This window comes from Eretmochelys imbricata, chromosome 8 (assembly GCF_965152235.1).
Source record: "Eretmochelys imbricata isolate rEreImb1 chromosome 8, rEreImb1.hap1, whole genome shotgun sequence".
In the NCBI taxonomy this organism is placed as follows: domain Eukaryota; kingdom Metazoa; phylum Chordata; order Testudines; family Cheloniidae; genus Eretmochelys; species Eretmochelys imbricata.
This window is the reverse complement of record NC_135579.1, coordinates 38,099,752-38,115,883: the sequence shown is the minus strand read 5'-3', so window position 1 is coordinate 38,115,883 and position 16,132 is coordinate 38,099,752. Positions and strand designations below refer to the sequence as shown.

The 16,132-nt window shown below is 44.6% G+C and overlaps 2 protein-coding genes across 2 annotated transcripts in view; both read right to left on the bottom strand.

The window, feature by feature from the left end:
- Nucleotides 1-16,132, bottom strand: part of LOC144268911 (protocadherin alpha-2-like) — a 213,097-nt gene that overhangs the window by 91,259 nt on the left and 105,706 nt on the right. The gene's annotated exons all lie outside the window — the stretch shown is intronic.
- Nucleotides 3,410-5,938, bottom strand: LOC144269092 (protocadherin alpha-C2-like). The gene has a single exon (XM_077824597.1). The coding sequence runs from the start codon at nt 5,936-5,938 to the stop codon at nt 3,410-3,412; it is 2,529 nt and encodes an 842-aa protein (XP_077680723.1).

Sequence of the window (16,132 nt, the reverse complement as noted above, 5' to 3'; positions counted from 1 at the left end):
AGTGAAGAGGCTGCCATGGTATCCAAGATATAACGGACAGGTTTAGCTACACAGAGGGCATGAACAAGGTGGCTAAGATAAAAAGACAGCAGGGAACAGATATTACCAAGTGTCACTCAGCAATTCAATGGGTGTATGAGAGAAATGGACACTAGAATATATTATTAAAGTTTCAGAACGATGAGGATAAGTCATTTCTGAAAATGATAGGCAGCAATACCAGGGACCCAAGGGGTAGAATAGGATCGCTCCCCTCCACACACTCACAGTCCACACCAGTAGACAGCCATACATGCTGGCTGTAACTTCACAGAATTCCAACAATGAAACCAAAATATTTTGCACCAGCTAATTTTATCCGTATGTAATTATCCTTTGCTGACTGCCCTGGTTATCCAGTAGTGATGCTATAGCACCAGTCATTCATTAATCCAAGTATCTTGATCCTTGTCTCCAGTGCCGCCAACAATCACTCCACTGCCTGCTAGTTTAAAGACTACTCATGCAAGTGCTAATATGTTTGATTTTTACAAAACAAACTTGATTGAGACTGAGATTCCATTTGAAATAACCATATAGGCCTGCAAAAGGGCCTAGGAGACAGTGAGCTGAACATTAGCAGAAGCATGAGCTGTCTTGAAGAAAAAGGACATTATCATTTACCATACCACAACTAACACATTAGTAGAATAGTACAGAAAAGCCATATAGGAAGCCACAGAGTTTCAGCTGATGCAAAGAAATCCCTAAACTTAATAGGCCAGTTACATCAATATAATTCCACTGATGACAATGAAGTTACTCCTGATTTGCCTCAGAGTAAGTGAAAGAAGAATCTGTCTCTAATTTTAAATATAAAAAGAACCTGTGACACCCACACCAACACACGTATCCTGGGCACAGAATTTTTTTTATCTGACTGCAGAATTAATGTATACAACATTTTAATATATGTGAAACCCAAGAAATATTTTCACTTATGGTAAATTCCACAGAAAGCCTGAGTAACTGGTGCAGCTTCTTATCATATTATAGTTAATTGATAACATCTGTCCCCAAGCCTTATTAGAAAAAAATATTTCTTTATAGATTGTCCAGTGGTAACAGTTACATTATATATCAACGTTGTAAGATGCCACAAGATGCAGTGATCCCTGCTAGTACACTTTATAGATGATGGGATGGGCCTTTCAAGAATTATACAAATTTACTATTGCTATAGAAACAAGCAAAATATGGTGTTTGGCACGTTTAATAAGACTAACAATGTCCATTAAAACCAGCATACCTTGACATTGTTAATCAGTGGATCGCTTTTAACATGTGTATGTGGAGACTGAGTAATGGGGCAAAATATGTAAATTTGAAAGAGATAATCTGCTAAAAATTATTAACCTGTGAATTCAGTTATATGGCTACATTGTCTCATGTGCATCTGACAATGACACAGGTTCTCTGCATTACAGCACCATAGGCAATTTTTGTAATGCAAGGCCTTAGGAAATTTCACTGAACTTGTGGAAAACAGTATCTAACAGAATTTCTTCTCTGTTTAAATCTTGCAAAACTAATAAGTAATTGCTTGCACATCTGAATTCTGGTTCTTCGCACAACTGAATATGTGGTAGATATTGTTTCATTCCAACATTAAAACAGGAGTTAATAAATTTGTATTGTGTCTCTCTGCTATTGTACACCAACACTAGGGTTAGTAAGCTGTCTTTGCTTTACCTGCACAGTTCCTCAGAAATTGCTAATTCACTTCATGCAATAGGATCTATCTCCTAAAGTCACGATGGGAATCTATTACAAATTTCTGCTGTTTCTACATCTAAACCAAAGTCATTTTCAATTATCATCCATCTGTTTGCACAGAAGCTCTGATCTAAGGAATATTTGTAATCCTCTGATTCTTCCCTTTTCTGCACCATGTCTAGCATGTCACCTTATGATCAACAAATTCTAGATATTTCTAATAAAAATATTTATAATACATATTAAGTATCAGATAACTAATGGTTCATTTGCCCCACTACACTATATATTTGATAGCCGTTATGAACTTAGATTGTGAAAATCACATAGTCATCAAAGTCATATTATTGCGTCACTGGGAAAGAGTAAAATAGCTACATCAATTGTAAATGGAGGAGCATTGTTTGGTATCAGCATTATTTTAGGAGAAACCTTGTTATTAAAGCCTGCATTTTATATCTTTTAAAACCAGTGAGACAAGATGCTCATTTCTTAATAAGGAGAACAAAAAACATGGCTTGTTAAGACATGTCCTTGTTTTCAAAAGAAAAACATTCTGGCTGATTTGAGAGGGGCTAATAAGCATAAAGATTTGGTTAATATTTCTGTGTAGATACAAAAAAGCAAAGCAACATTCCATCCAAGCACAAGGATACAATCTTTCCTTATGCTTGCATACATTTTTCATGTAAATGTACAAGCCATGTGCTTGCCATATTACCAGTGCACAGGTAATGTACAGTAAATGCAATATTTTCCTTATACATCAGAATTAAAACACAATCTGCCCAGCAGTGAAATCACTATCTTTTCACTCATAGTGAAGTGTTGCTGTGTTCACTTCCAAAATCCATAACACAGGAATGATATAGAACACTACAAACTGTACACTAGGTCTACGCTGGCTATGTGCTAATAGAAAGCAGTGACTAATTCATCACTGTGGGAAAATATTGCAGAGGTTAATATACTGCTGGTCAAACCACAGGTATTAAACAGTTTTCAATAGCAAACCAGCAGGTTACAGGTTGTTGCACTGCAACATCATAACTGGTAGACTGGGTCAACAGCCTTGAAATGTGTCATTGTATTGCCAGACAGGAGAAGAGAAAAAGGCAGCCCCATGCAGTGCAAACATCAAAGTATAGAGAACATGTTCTCGGACAACTAAAGCACATATACTAAGCCAAATCTATCTTATTAGTGGCCTGGCCATGGTAATTTTGTCTGGGCACAGAAGCAACACATTGTCAAATATTTTTAATCACTGTAAAGTGTCTTATTGATTCTTAGTATCATCTCATTTCTTCTGCAGCATTCTAACCTTAAAATTTTAAGATTACATGTGTCATTCCTCAGTAGTTTGTTGGAGTGGGCATATCTGTAAAGAAAAGGGGAGGGGGTTGGGGAAGGGGAAACCTTTTCTATACCATCTACAACAGAAATTAAGTGAGTCTCAAACAATGTGCTCACACTGAGCCACTAACTTACCAAATAAACCTAGAAAGCCCCAGTATTTACCTAGAAACCAAACCGTGTTTCATAGATTAGAATTCAGCAACCAAAATAGGGAATAAACTGAATCTAGACATTCCACTTTTAACCTTCAGATAAGGACACATTGTTAGGTTCAGAACATGGTTCTGGTCATGTATCAATTCATCCTCACCTCATTAGGGGTAATGGAGTCATTTTTAAGTATGATCAGGTTTTGTGCACTCTGACCACTCTGTCCTGTCAGATGTCTCTCAGCCATCACTGCATGAGGACCTGTTCCCGTTGGGCCACCAGTATTGTAAAACATGAAAGTGTCACTTCCTGATCCTGCAGTCAGACATGCCTTATAGCAGTAGGTCTTAGTGAGAGACCCATTCCCCCGCACTTCAATAAAATGTGGCTGTACTTTTAAACCATGCGGTATCCTATTGTCAATGTTGTTGTTAGCCTGCTTGTACGTTTCAGCAGGATACCTTTCTCTGAGCCCACAAAAACTTCCACAACAGGAGTCACCATACACACTGTATCTGTAGCACTTGATGACTGTTAGGACAATGATTGTCAAAAGAAATATGAATGAAACTGAGCTCAGAGCAATAATGAGATACAGTGTTATCTCTGAGTAGTTTCTAGTACTTTTGATATGCCTCCTTGTGTCAGGGATGATTTTGGAAACTCTATCCACAACAGCGATGGTTATGGCTACTGCTGAGGACAGGGATGGCTCTCCATTGTCTCTCACAACAACTGACAGGTTGAAAGTAGTAACACTGTCATCCCCCAGTTTGCGAGTAGTCCTAATCTCCCCGCTGTGTAGCTCCACTCTGAAGAGATCTGGGTCTGAGGCTTGAGCCAGATGGTAGAACAACCATGCATTTTGTCCAGAGTCTGCATCAATGGCTATTACTTTGGTAACCAAATAACCTGCGTGTGCCGAGCGAGGGATCATCTCCAAGGCTGCCGAGGCGTTGGTTGAGGTAGGGTACAGAATCTGAGGGGCATGGTCATTCTGATCCACCACATACACGTGGACAGTGACAGTGCTGCTAAGTGCTGGGGTCCCAGCATCCTGGGCCTGAACAACAACCTGAAACTCCCTTAACTTCTCGTAATCAAAGGAGTTGACCGCATATATGTTACCATTGTCGGATTTAATGGAGACGTAGGATATGACAGGTAGCCCTTGAATTTCCCCTTTCAGGAGAGAATAGGACACATAGGCATTTTCGTTGGCATCGGCATCGATGGCTTTGACAGTGCACAGCGAAACCCCGAGCGCGTTGTTCTCGGGGATGTAAACAGAATACATGGGCTCTTCGAACCGCGGAGGGTTGTCGTTGACATCAGAGATGTACACTTGTATCACTTTGTGGGAAGAGAGGGGAGGGGTCCCGGCGTCCGTAGCCGTGACCGTGATGTTGTAGGAGGAAGCCCTTTCGCGGTCCAGGTTGCCCTGCGTGACCAGCGTGTAGGAGTTTTTGAAGGAGTTGAGTTTGAAGGGGATGTTGGGAGGGATGCTCAGACTGACCTGCTTGTTCGGCCCGGAGTCCTGGTCGGTTACACTCATTAAAGCCACCACAGTCTCGGGCCGGGCGTTCTCCGGCACCGGGCTGTACAGGGAGGTCAGCACCACTTCGGGGGCATTATCGTTGGCGTCCACGATGTTGACCAGCACCTTGCAGTGCCCGGCCATGGACACAGGGCCCCGGTCGGTGGCCTGCACATAAATCTCATAGGAGGAGGCCTCCTCGTAGTCCAGCGTGCCGTTGACTCTCACCTCGCCGGAGACGGGGTCGATGCTGAAGAGCTGCCGCACCTTCTGGGGGGTGTAGCCGCTGAAGGAGTACAGCACCTCCCCGTTGGAGCCCTCGTCCGGGTCCGAGGCGTTCAGCTTCACCACCAGCGTGCCCGGGACCGCATTCTCCAGCAGGTTCACTGAGTAGGTGGATCGGTCAAAGACGGGCGAGTTGTCGTTTGTGTCCATGACCCGAATGGAGATCTGGGCCGTGCCAGACCTGGCGGGGCTGCCCCCATCCATGGCGGTGAGCACCAGCTGCTGCAAGGCGCTTTGCTCCCGGTCCAGGGGCTGCTGCAGCACCAGCTCCAGAAGTTTGCTTCCGCGCTGGAAGCCTTTGAGGTCCAGGGCGAAGTGCTGGTTGGGGCTGAGCCGGTAGCTCTGCACCGAGTTGGTGCCCACGTCGGGGTCCTGCGCGCTCTCGATGTGGAAGCGGGCGCCGGGCACAGCAGACTCGCTGACCTCCAGCCGGTAGCCCTGCCGCGGGAAGCGGGGCGCGTTGTCGTTGATGTCCAGCACCTCCACCTCCACGTTGTGCACCTCGATGGGCTGCTCGATCACCAGCTCCAGGCTGAGGAAGCAGGAGGGGCTAAGCTCGCACAGCGCCTCCCGGTCCATGCGCTCCTTCACCAGCAGCGCCCCGCGGCCCAGATCCAGCTCCAGGTACTGCCGCCCGCTGCCCGAGGTCAGCCGTGCGCCCCGAGCCGACAGCCGCTGCGGATCCACGCCCAGGTCGCTCGCCACGTTCCCCACGAAGGCGCCGCGCTGCAGCTCCTCCTGCACCGAGTAGCGGAGCTGCCCGCCCGCCGGCCCCAGGCACAGCAGGAGCAGGAGAGCCAGGATCCGGAGCGCCGCCGCCCCGCAGCAGTGGCGGGGAGAAGACGGCGCCATGGCCGAGGGCGGAGGGAGGGGTGGGGGGAGCCGAGCTCAGCTTTCACCTGACGCGCTCGCAGCCCTGCCGGGCCTCACATCCCTCAGCCGCCGCCGCCGCCTCCCACACCCAGCAGCGGGTTCATGCACCCAGCTAGCAGGCGCCGCTCGCTGCGCCCGGCGCTGCCGCCGCCCCTGCAGCCGCCACCGCTGCCGGCTCCCGAGCCGCCCGCTTCCTCAGAAAATCCATGCTCCCCGGCTCGGCTGCTACCCGGCCCTGCGGCGGCGGATCCGGCCTCTCCTCCTCCAGCAGCTCGGGGGACTCGCAGCTCCACTTCCTCCTTCTGTGGCTGCTGCTTGGAGTGTGCGGGGGAGGGGCGCTGAGCTCCAGCTGGCTCCAATTCAGCACCCGGGCAGGGAACAGCGACACCGAGGCAAGCAGCCAAGAGCAGCAGCCGGACGGCACGGGAGGGGGCTGCGCGGCCTGCCGGCTACCCCGTGGAGGGCAAGAGTGCCCCGCCAGCCACAGCGCCTATCCCACACAGGGGCGAGCCCCTTCCCCAGGGAGCTCTTCACCGGAGCCAACCGCAGCACCAATCCCCCCAACACACACCAGGACCGCCCCCGCACCCTCTCCTCAGCCCCTGGGAGTTCAGAGCCAACTACCCCCATAGCCACCCCCCTTCACAGAGATACCTCTCTCCTCCCCAGGGAGACAGTCAGGGACCCCTTCAATTCCTAAAAGCCCTGCCTTCCCGCCCACACTCAAATTAGGAGAAAGAGTGAGTGTGACGTCCATGTGTGTGTTTACATACGTTTTATGTCTAGACAAAGAGAAAGATAGCTCTTCTACCCGGGGCTGTCGCCTGCTACTGCAGAGGCTCTTTGGTCTAATGTCTAACACCTATCTCCTATGATATAGGCAGGCCCTCTCAGAGGTCCAGAGAGGGCCCAAGCCACTTCCAGCTTTTAAGACCCCTTTCAACACACACCTGATCCAGCACCAGACACTAGTGGTGGTTTGTTTATATAATCAGCTGGTCTGAGAGGACACACTCTTCACGGTCTAATCTTGTGCCATCAGAACCGATATATTTTTACTAATATTTATGAACATCTAAAAATCTTTAATATGACCAAATCTATATCAGATAACAAAAAATGATGTCTTTCACCAAATCACATTTCTTATTTGCTCAAATTTGCAGCTCTAAGCTGAGAAAGTGTCCCCCGTTTTGGTTTGATAGGAATGTGCATAAAAACAAGCTGTGAAACTTATTAAATGCCAAAAATTAACAAGTGTCTAAATTTGAGGCCCCTTTGAGCTTGAGGTCCAGGCCAAATGGCCCTCCTGCCCCTCTCCCCGTCCCAGACTGGCCATGGATATAGGGGATGTGGAAGAAGCCTTCCCATATTTACCAACATTAATTCCTGCCTGCATTTTTTCTACCCACAAGGCCACCACCAGGGCAAGCTGTGGGGCCCCAAACAAAAGCAAGGCAGCAGCTTGTCATAGGAAAGGAATACAGAGTGGTTCTTTGGCCTCTTTCCCGCTCCTCATTCTAGGTGCTAGAGGGGAAAACAGGGAATGAACTGCCTTCCTGTCCAGTCTCACTGCTGAGTTGCCTAGACTTCTAGTCCTACTGCTGCTGCTGCAGAGCTAGACTGCATCAGCTCATGAGTGTTAAATCAGCACACTCTGAAAAGCATGCACTCCCCTCCCCCAGTGTGTTTTTGCTTACAGCTGGTTCTACCAGTGTACTTCTACAGTTATGTTGCTTTCCTTCTTAAAGACCGTCTTCTCTGCCCCCCCTTTAATTCATTCTTGCTGCATTACCCTCCCCACTCTTTTGGGGAGTATTTCCTCTCACTGCTACCTCTCCTTCCTTGATCCTCTCAACCACTGCTGTAACAGCCCTACCCTGCCACTATCCACTGGTTGAATTTTGCAAGTCACAACCATGAACTATGAGATTATTTAACATGGGCTTCAGTTTATTTTACATAATAATATACAGGCAAACAGTGAGGCAAGTGCAACTAGAACTGTAGGGAGAGGTTCAGGAGAAGAAATAGTAGTTGCATTTGTTTTCCAATGCTCCTTTTAGACTCATATTCAAGTACCAGCAAGGCCCAAGTTCACACAGAATATCAGGGTTGGAAGGGACCTAAGGAGGTCATCTAGTCCAACCCCCTACTCAAAGCAGGACCAATACCCAATTTTTGCCCCAGATCCCTAAATGGCCCCTTCAGGAATTGAACTCACAATGCTGGGTTTAGCAGGCCAATGCTCAAACCACTGAGCTATCCCTCCCCCCACATAGTTTATCAGAACTGTCAAAATTACAGCCAATGGTGCAATGGCTGTCTTGATCAATGTGTACAGGGCACACAAAAACATTGCTAACAGAGAAGCATCAAAGCATCTAAGTTAGGTTCCTACTTCCAAATATAGGGACTTAAATAAGTGGCCTCATTTTCAAACATGCTGAGCAACCAATAGATTCCACTGACTTCAGCAGTCACTGCTGGGAGGCACCCAAACCAACTTATTTTTGAAAGTTAGACAAATTTAGGCCTATTCAGACCAGGAAGGCCAGTGGGAGTTTCTGGGTGTTCTACATGTTTGAAAATCTGGCCCCTTCAGATATGTGCCCAAATGGGAGCAAAGTTCTTTTGAAAATCTGGCTCCATATATATATATATTTTGGGGTGGAGGGTTACCTAAGTACGGATCTTGCAACCTACCCATCCACAGAGATAAAAAAAGACAACATGCTGCCCTGGAAAAAAAGGATGAGGAATCTCCCCCAAGGGTGGAGGAGGAGAACCACAGCCAAGGCTGGGAGGATTGTGGCCACCACTCACAAGAGGAAATGAAGGGTGGTGGTGGTGGACAATTCCCTTCCAAGGGGGACAGAGGCATCCATCTGAAGGCCTGACCTTGCATCCTGGGATGGGTGTGCTGCCTGTCAGGGGCCCATAGCCAAGTCACTACAGAAAGATTGCCAAGGATCATCCAGCCCTCTGACTACTACACCATGCTGCTCATCCAGGTAGGCACTAATGTTACTGGAGGTATGACCTGAGCATAGCAGAAGTGACTACAGGACTCTGGGGGTGAGGGTGAAGGATCCTTCTGGTCGAGGGTAGGGATCTAGGCAGAGACAGACACATCCTGGAAGTAAATACATGACTGCACGGATGGCGTCACCAGAAGGGCTCCAGCTTCCTTGACTATCAGATCTTGTTCCAAGAAGGACTGTTGAGCAGCAATGGGGTCCACCTGTCAAGTAAGGGTAAGAGTATCTTTGGATACAGACTGGAAAACCTAGAGAGGCAGGCTTTAAACTAGGTTTGATGGGGGCAGGAGACAAAAACCCACAGGTAAATCCAAAAAATGGAGACCTGGGTGAAGGGTCAGAATCTGGGGGAAACATGGGAAATTGTAGCATGGACAAAAGAGAGACAAGAGGGTATATAGAGGAGAAATCTAATAAACATCTTAGATGTCTGTATATGAATGCAAGAAGTATGGGGAATAAACAGGAAGAACTAGAAATACTAGTGAATAATCACAAATATTACATAATTGGCACTATAGAAACTTGTTGGAATAATTCATATGACTGGAATATTGGAATAGAATGGTACACCTTATTCAGGAAGTACAGGCAGGGAAAAAGGGAGGAGGTGTTGCCTTGTATATCAAAGATGTATACACTTGCACTGAGGTTGAGACTCATGGGAAGCAGACCTGTTGAAAGTCTCCGGGTAAAGATAAAAGGGGTAAAATACAAGGGTGATGTCATGGCAGAGTCTACTAAAGACCACCTAACCAGGAAGAAGAGGTGGATGAGACTTTTTTAAACAACTAACAAACTAAACCAAAATACAGGACTTGGTGGTGATGGGGGACTTCAAATATCCAGACATTTGTTGGGAAAATAATTCAGCAGGGCACAGATTACCCAACAAGTTATTGGAGACAGAAGGTGGAGAAAGTGACTAGAAGAGAGACTATTCTGGATTTGATTCTGACAAACTGGGAGGAACTAGTTGAGAATTTGAAGGTGGAAGGCAGCTTGGGTGAAATGATAAAGTTCATGATTCTAAAGAATAGTAGGAGGGAAAACAACAGAACAAAGACAATGGATTTCAAGAAGGCAGACTTTAGCAAACTCAGAGAATTGGTAGGTAAGATCCCATGGGAAGCAAGTTTAAGGGAAAAATTAGTTCCAAAGAGTTGGCATTTTTTAAAGAGATTCAGGGTACAAGAGGAAACTATACCAATGCATTGGAAAGATAGGACGTATGGTAAGATTTTTTCCCTCGGCTTAACCAGGAGATCTTCAGTGACCTGGAACTAAAAAAGAGTCATACAAGAAGTGGAAAGTAGGTCAAATGACAAAGGATGAATATATATATATATATATAAACACAAGCATGTAGGGACAAAATTAGGAAGGCCAAGGCACAAAGCAAGATTAAACTAGCTAGTAACAAAAAAGCATTTTACAAATATATGGGGAGCTAGAGGAAGACCAGGGACAGGATAGGCCCATTACTAAATAAGGCGGGAAAGACAATAACAGAAAATGCAGTAATAGCTGAAGTTAAACATCCCTAGCCTCTGTATGCCAGAAGCTGGGAATGGGCGACAGGGGATGGATCATTTGTTGATTACCTGTTCTATTCATTCCCTTTGAAACACTTAGCATTGGCCAGTGTCAGAAGACAGGATATTGAGCTAGATGGATCGTTGGTCTGACCAATTCTGGCCATTCTTATGTTCTTGTCTTTTTTGTTTCAGTTTTCACCACAAAAGTTAGCAAGGATCAGACGACTAACATAGAGAACAAAAGTGTAAATGGGGCAGGATCTGAGGGTAAAATAGAAAAAGAACAAGTTAAGAATTACTTAGACAAGTTACATGTCTTCAGATTGGCAGGGTCTGATGAAACACATCCTAGAATGCTTAAGGAACTGACTGAAGAGATCTCTGAACCATTAGCAATTATCTTTGAGAACTCATTGGAGGACGGGAGATATACCTGAGGACTAGAAAAGAGCAAATATAGTACCTATCTATAAAAAGGGGAATAAGGACAACCCAGGGAATTATAGACCAGTCATCTTAACTTTGGTACCTGGAAAGATAATGGAGCAAATAATCAAATGATCAATTTGTAACCACCTAGAAGATAATAAGGTAATAAGCAACAGTCAACATGGATTTGTCAAGAACAAATCATGTCAAACCAAGCTAATATACTTCTTTGACAGAGTAACAAGCCTTGTGGATGGGGAGAATCAGAAGGTGTCATATATCTCAACTTTATTAAGGCTTTTGATACTGTCTCACATGATCTCATAAACAAACCAGAGAAATACAACCTAGATGAATCTACTAGAAGGTGAATGCACAACTGTCTGGAAAACCATTCTCAGAGAGTAGTTATCAATGGTTCACAACTGAGCTGGACAGACATATTGAATGGGGTCCTGCAGGGATCTCTCCTGGGTCTGGTTCTATTGAATATCTTCAAAAATGATTTGGATAATGGCACAGACAGTATACTTATAAAGTTTGCAGATGACAGCAAGCTAGGAGGGGTTGCAAGTGCTTTGGAGGACAGGATTAGAATTCAAGATGATCTTGACAAACTGGAGAAATGGTCTGAATTAAACAGAAGTAAATTCAATAGGGAAAAATGTAGTGTACTACACTTAAGAAGGAATAATCAATTACACATATAGAAAACGGGAAATGACTGCCTCGGAAGCAGTACTGCGGAAAAAGACATGGGGCTATAGCGGATCACAAACTAAATATGGGTCAACAATGTAATCCTGTTGTAAAAAAAAAAGTGAACATCATTCTGGGATGTATAAGCAGAAGTGTTGTAAGCAGGACACAAGAAGTAATTATTCCACTCTACTCAGCACTGATAAGGCCTCAGCTGGAGTATTGTGTCCAGTTCTGAGCACCACACTTCAGGAAAGATATGGACAAATTGAAGAAAGTCCAGAGGAGAGCAACAAAAATGACAAAAGATCTAGAAAACATGACCTACAAGGATTTCAAGAATGCAGACTTTAGCAAACTCAGAGAATTGGTAGGTAAGATCCCGTGGGAAGCAAGTCTAAGGGAAAAATTAGTTCCAAAGAGTTGGCATTTTTTAAAGAGATTCAGGGTACAAAAGCAAACTATACCAATGCATTGGAAAGATAGGATGCTTAAAAAACTGGAGAAGAAAAGACTGAGGGGGGACATGATATATGTCGTCAAGTACATAAAAGGTTGCTATGAAGAGAAGGGTGACAAATAGTTCTCTTTAGCCACTGAGGACAGGACAAGAAGTAATGGGCTTAAATTACTGTCAGGCATAGGTACTGGAACTCGGGGTGCTGGGGGTGCTGCAGTTTCCATCATATACAGGGTTTACAATTTGGCTCAATGGCTCTCAGCACCCCCACTATACAAATTGTTTCAGCACCCCTGCTGTCAGGGAGATTTAGGTCAAACATTAGGAAAAGCTTCCTAACTGTAAGGGTAGCTAAGTACTGGAACAAATTAACTAGGTGGGGTGTGGAATCTCCATCACTGGAGGTTTTTAAGAACAGGTTAGAAAAGCACCTGTCAAGGATGGTCTAGATAATACTTAATCCTGACTCTGTGCAAGGAACTAGACTAAATGACTTATCGAGGTACCTTCCAGTCCTACATTTCTATGATTTCACTTGAAAAATTTGATCACAGTATTTTGAGCTCCTCCAATAAAAGGCATGTTAGAAGTGAAAATTAATATTAACCATTTAAAATTTTTGAAATTGGAAGTTATTTTAACAGTAACATATGAGGCATTAACAAGACCACATATAGAACATTACTAGATGTGTTACTATGATCATGATGTTATTCAATGGATTTAGGACCAAAGACACCAAAAGTTTGGCAGCATATGACAGATTTTGAAATTAAATGTGAGTCTCTGAGTGACACATAAATAAAGTACTGTGTGCCATTTTTGCATGCATTTAATAATTTTTCCTTCCCATTGATCAATGCAAGTTTGGGTGCTAAGCTCTTTTGAAAATATGTCCCCTAATTTTCAGAAATTCTGATTACCCATAATTCCCAATGACACCCAAATTCCGACCATTAGATTTAAGACTCACAATACACATAAATACTATTATTCCCATTTTACAGATTAATCCCACACAGCAGCACTAGCTACAGTAATGTGTACATAAATATAGCATAGTATCTCCTTTCTTAAAATATTAGATTTACACAATTGTGCACTGACTACACTTCTGCTTTTAACTGAGATGGTGAAACTGAGTATGTTCTGATTAAATGTTCCCTGGGTAGATTTAAATCAAAATAAAATTTTTTGATGGTCATGATAACTTTAGTTATCTCTATGAGACGATACACTTAGTAAACGCAAAGAGAGTCCTGCAGTCCTTATTCAGGAGAAACTCCTATTGAGGAAGGACTTCAGGACTTGATCTCTAGTAACATTGATTTTTCCAGTAAAAGGCAGAGGTTGAGAAGCAGCACTTCAGTATCTATTGAGTTAATGTTTTACAATTTTTAAAAGTAGACCCCCATTAAGAACCAGATTCTGATACCCTTACTCACAAAGAACATCATCTTATACTATGAGTGGTTTCACTGACTTCAACTCAATGTATTATTCAACATGAGCAGAATATCGGAATCTGACCCTCCAATGGCAAAACCATCCAATGATAACATATTGGGCCCAAATCTTCAGCTGCTGTATATGCCCAACTCTTATTGAAATTAATGGATATTACATGCATGCACCACCTACAAACACAGGCTCATTTAGGCCTTGTCTACACACACAGTATGTAGTATTCCTTTAATCATAGAATCATAGAATATCAGGGTTGGAAGGGACCCCTGAAGGTCATCTAGTCCAACCCCCTGCTCGAAGCAGGACCAATTCCCAGTTAAATCATCCCAGCCAGGGCTTTGTCAAGCCTGACCTTAAAAACCTCTAAGGAAGGAGATTCTACCACCTCCCTAGGTAACGCATTCCAGTGTTTCACCACCCTCTTAGTGAAAAAGTTTTTCCTAATATCCAATCTAAACCTCCCCCACTGCAACTTGAGGCCATTACTCTTCGTTCTGTCATCTGCTACCATTGAGAACAGTCTAGAGCCATCCTCTTTGGAACCCCCTTTCAGGTAGTTGAAAGCAGCTATCAAATCCCCCCTCATTCTTCTCTTCTGCAGGCTAAACAATCCCAGCTCCCTCAGCCTCTCCTCATAAGTCATGTGTTCTAGACCCCTAATCATTTTTGTTGCCCTTCGCTGGACTCTCTCCAATTTATCCACATCCTTCTTGTAGTGTGGGGCCCAAAACTGGACACAGTACTCCAGATGAGGCCTCACCAATGTCGAATAGAGGGGAATGATCACGTCCCTCGATCTGCTCGCTATGCCCCTACTTATACATCCCAAAATGCCATTGGCCTTCTTGGCAACAAGGGCACACTGCTGACTCATATCCAGCTTCTCGTCCACTGTTACCCCTAGGTATTCGGTCCCTAGTCTGTAGCGGTAATGATACTGGCATTGTTAAAACAGTGCAACTCCTCTAAAGTGGATACAATTATACCAGTATAAAAGTGCTTATACTGGTATAGCAAATTCCTGTACAGGAAGGAAAGAAACTAAACCAATATAAGACACCAGTATATGGGTATAATGGCACCCAAACTAGGAGATTCACTGGTATAACAATTTGGTTAAAAAAAATTACACTCCTAATTTAAATAATTATAGCAGTATAAAATCTGTGTATAGACCAGGCCTTTGTGTCAGGAGAATATGTCATGAGCCTAAATAATATTCCTCTGTCATTTTTTACCCAAGAGAGGGATATAACTTTACATATCTGACTCAATCTTATACAATATTTTTATTAATGACTTTGGCACAAAAAGCAGAAGGGTCTTAATGAAATGTGACAGGTTTCAGAGTAGCAGCCATGTTAATCTGTATCTGCAAAAAGAAAAGGAGTACTTGTGGCACCTCAGAGACTAACAAATTTATTTGAGCATAAGCTTTCGTGAAGTGAGCTTAGTCTCTAAGGTGCCACAAGCACTCCTTTTCTTTTAATGAAATGTGCTAAGGATTCAAAGTTGGGAGGCATTGCTGACACAGAGGACCGGAATATTGTTCAGAAATATCTGGATGACCTTGAAGACTGGAATAACAGAAATGGGATGAAATTCAATAGTGCAAGGATGTAAGGATGTGCACTTAGGATCTAATAAAAATAATTTCTGATACAAGCTGGCGGCTTATCAGCTCAAAGCAACAGAGGAGGAGAGAGATATGGTCGATCACAGGATGACTATGAGTAAGGCTATGAGTCGGTCATGGACGTCAAGGATTCTGTGATTTTACATTACCACCATGACTTCAGCCCTGAGTGTCAGGGCTCTGTCTGTCAGCCCCAGATGGTGGGGCTCGTGCTGTCAGCTCCACACTGTGGGGCTTGGGCTTCCCTTATTTATTGTTTATTGCCCACATCCTGTCTGTGACTTTTACTAAAAATACCCATGACAAAATTTTAGCTTTAACTATGAGCTACCAATGTCATGTGGCTGCAAAAAAGGCAAATGCAATCCTGGGATGTTTTAAATGAGGCATTTCCAGTAGAGATAGAGAAGAATTAATGCCATTGTACAAGGCAGTAATAAGACCTCTTAGTTGATGAATGCTGGGCTGCAGTTTTGATCTCCCGTTCCTCTGAAGCATCAGAGATAGCCATGGCTAGAGATGGGATATTGGAAGGGTTGGGCCAGTGCTGTGAGGCACAGGTGCCGGCTTCCTCCTGGCCCCGGGAGTGCTTAACCCCTGCTCCGCTTCAGGCCCCATCCCCATCCAATCCCTTCCCCCAAGTTCCCATCCCCGTCCTGCCTTTTGTTGCCCTCACTCCGCCTTAGGCCCTACCTCCACTCTACCCCTTCATTCCAAGCCCCCACCCCTGCCCTGCCTATTCCCGCCCCGCCTATTCCCACCCAGTTCCATCCCCGCCCCCAAGCATGCCCTGTCCCTGCTCCTCCCCGTCCCTACAAGCACCTCCTGGATGCCCCAGAACAGCTGATCTGCGGTGGGCAGGAGGTGCTGGGAGGGAAGGAGAAAAGTTGACTGGCAGGGCCA

Bases quoted from the DNA above. Each gene is read 5' to 3' on its own strand.
- LOC144269092 (XM_077824597.1), bottom strand. From the start codon at position 5,938: ATGGCGCCGTCTTCTCCCCGCCACTGCTGCGGGGCGGCGGCGCTCCGG.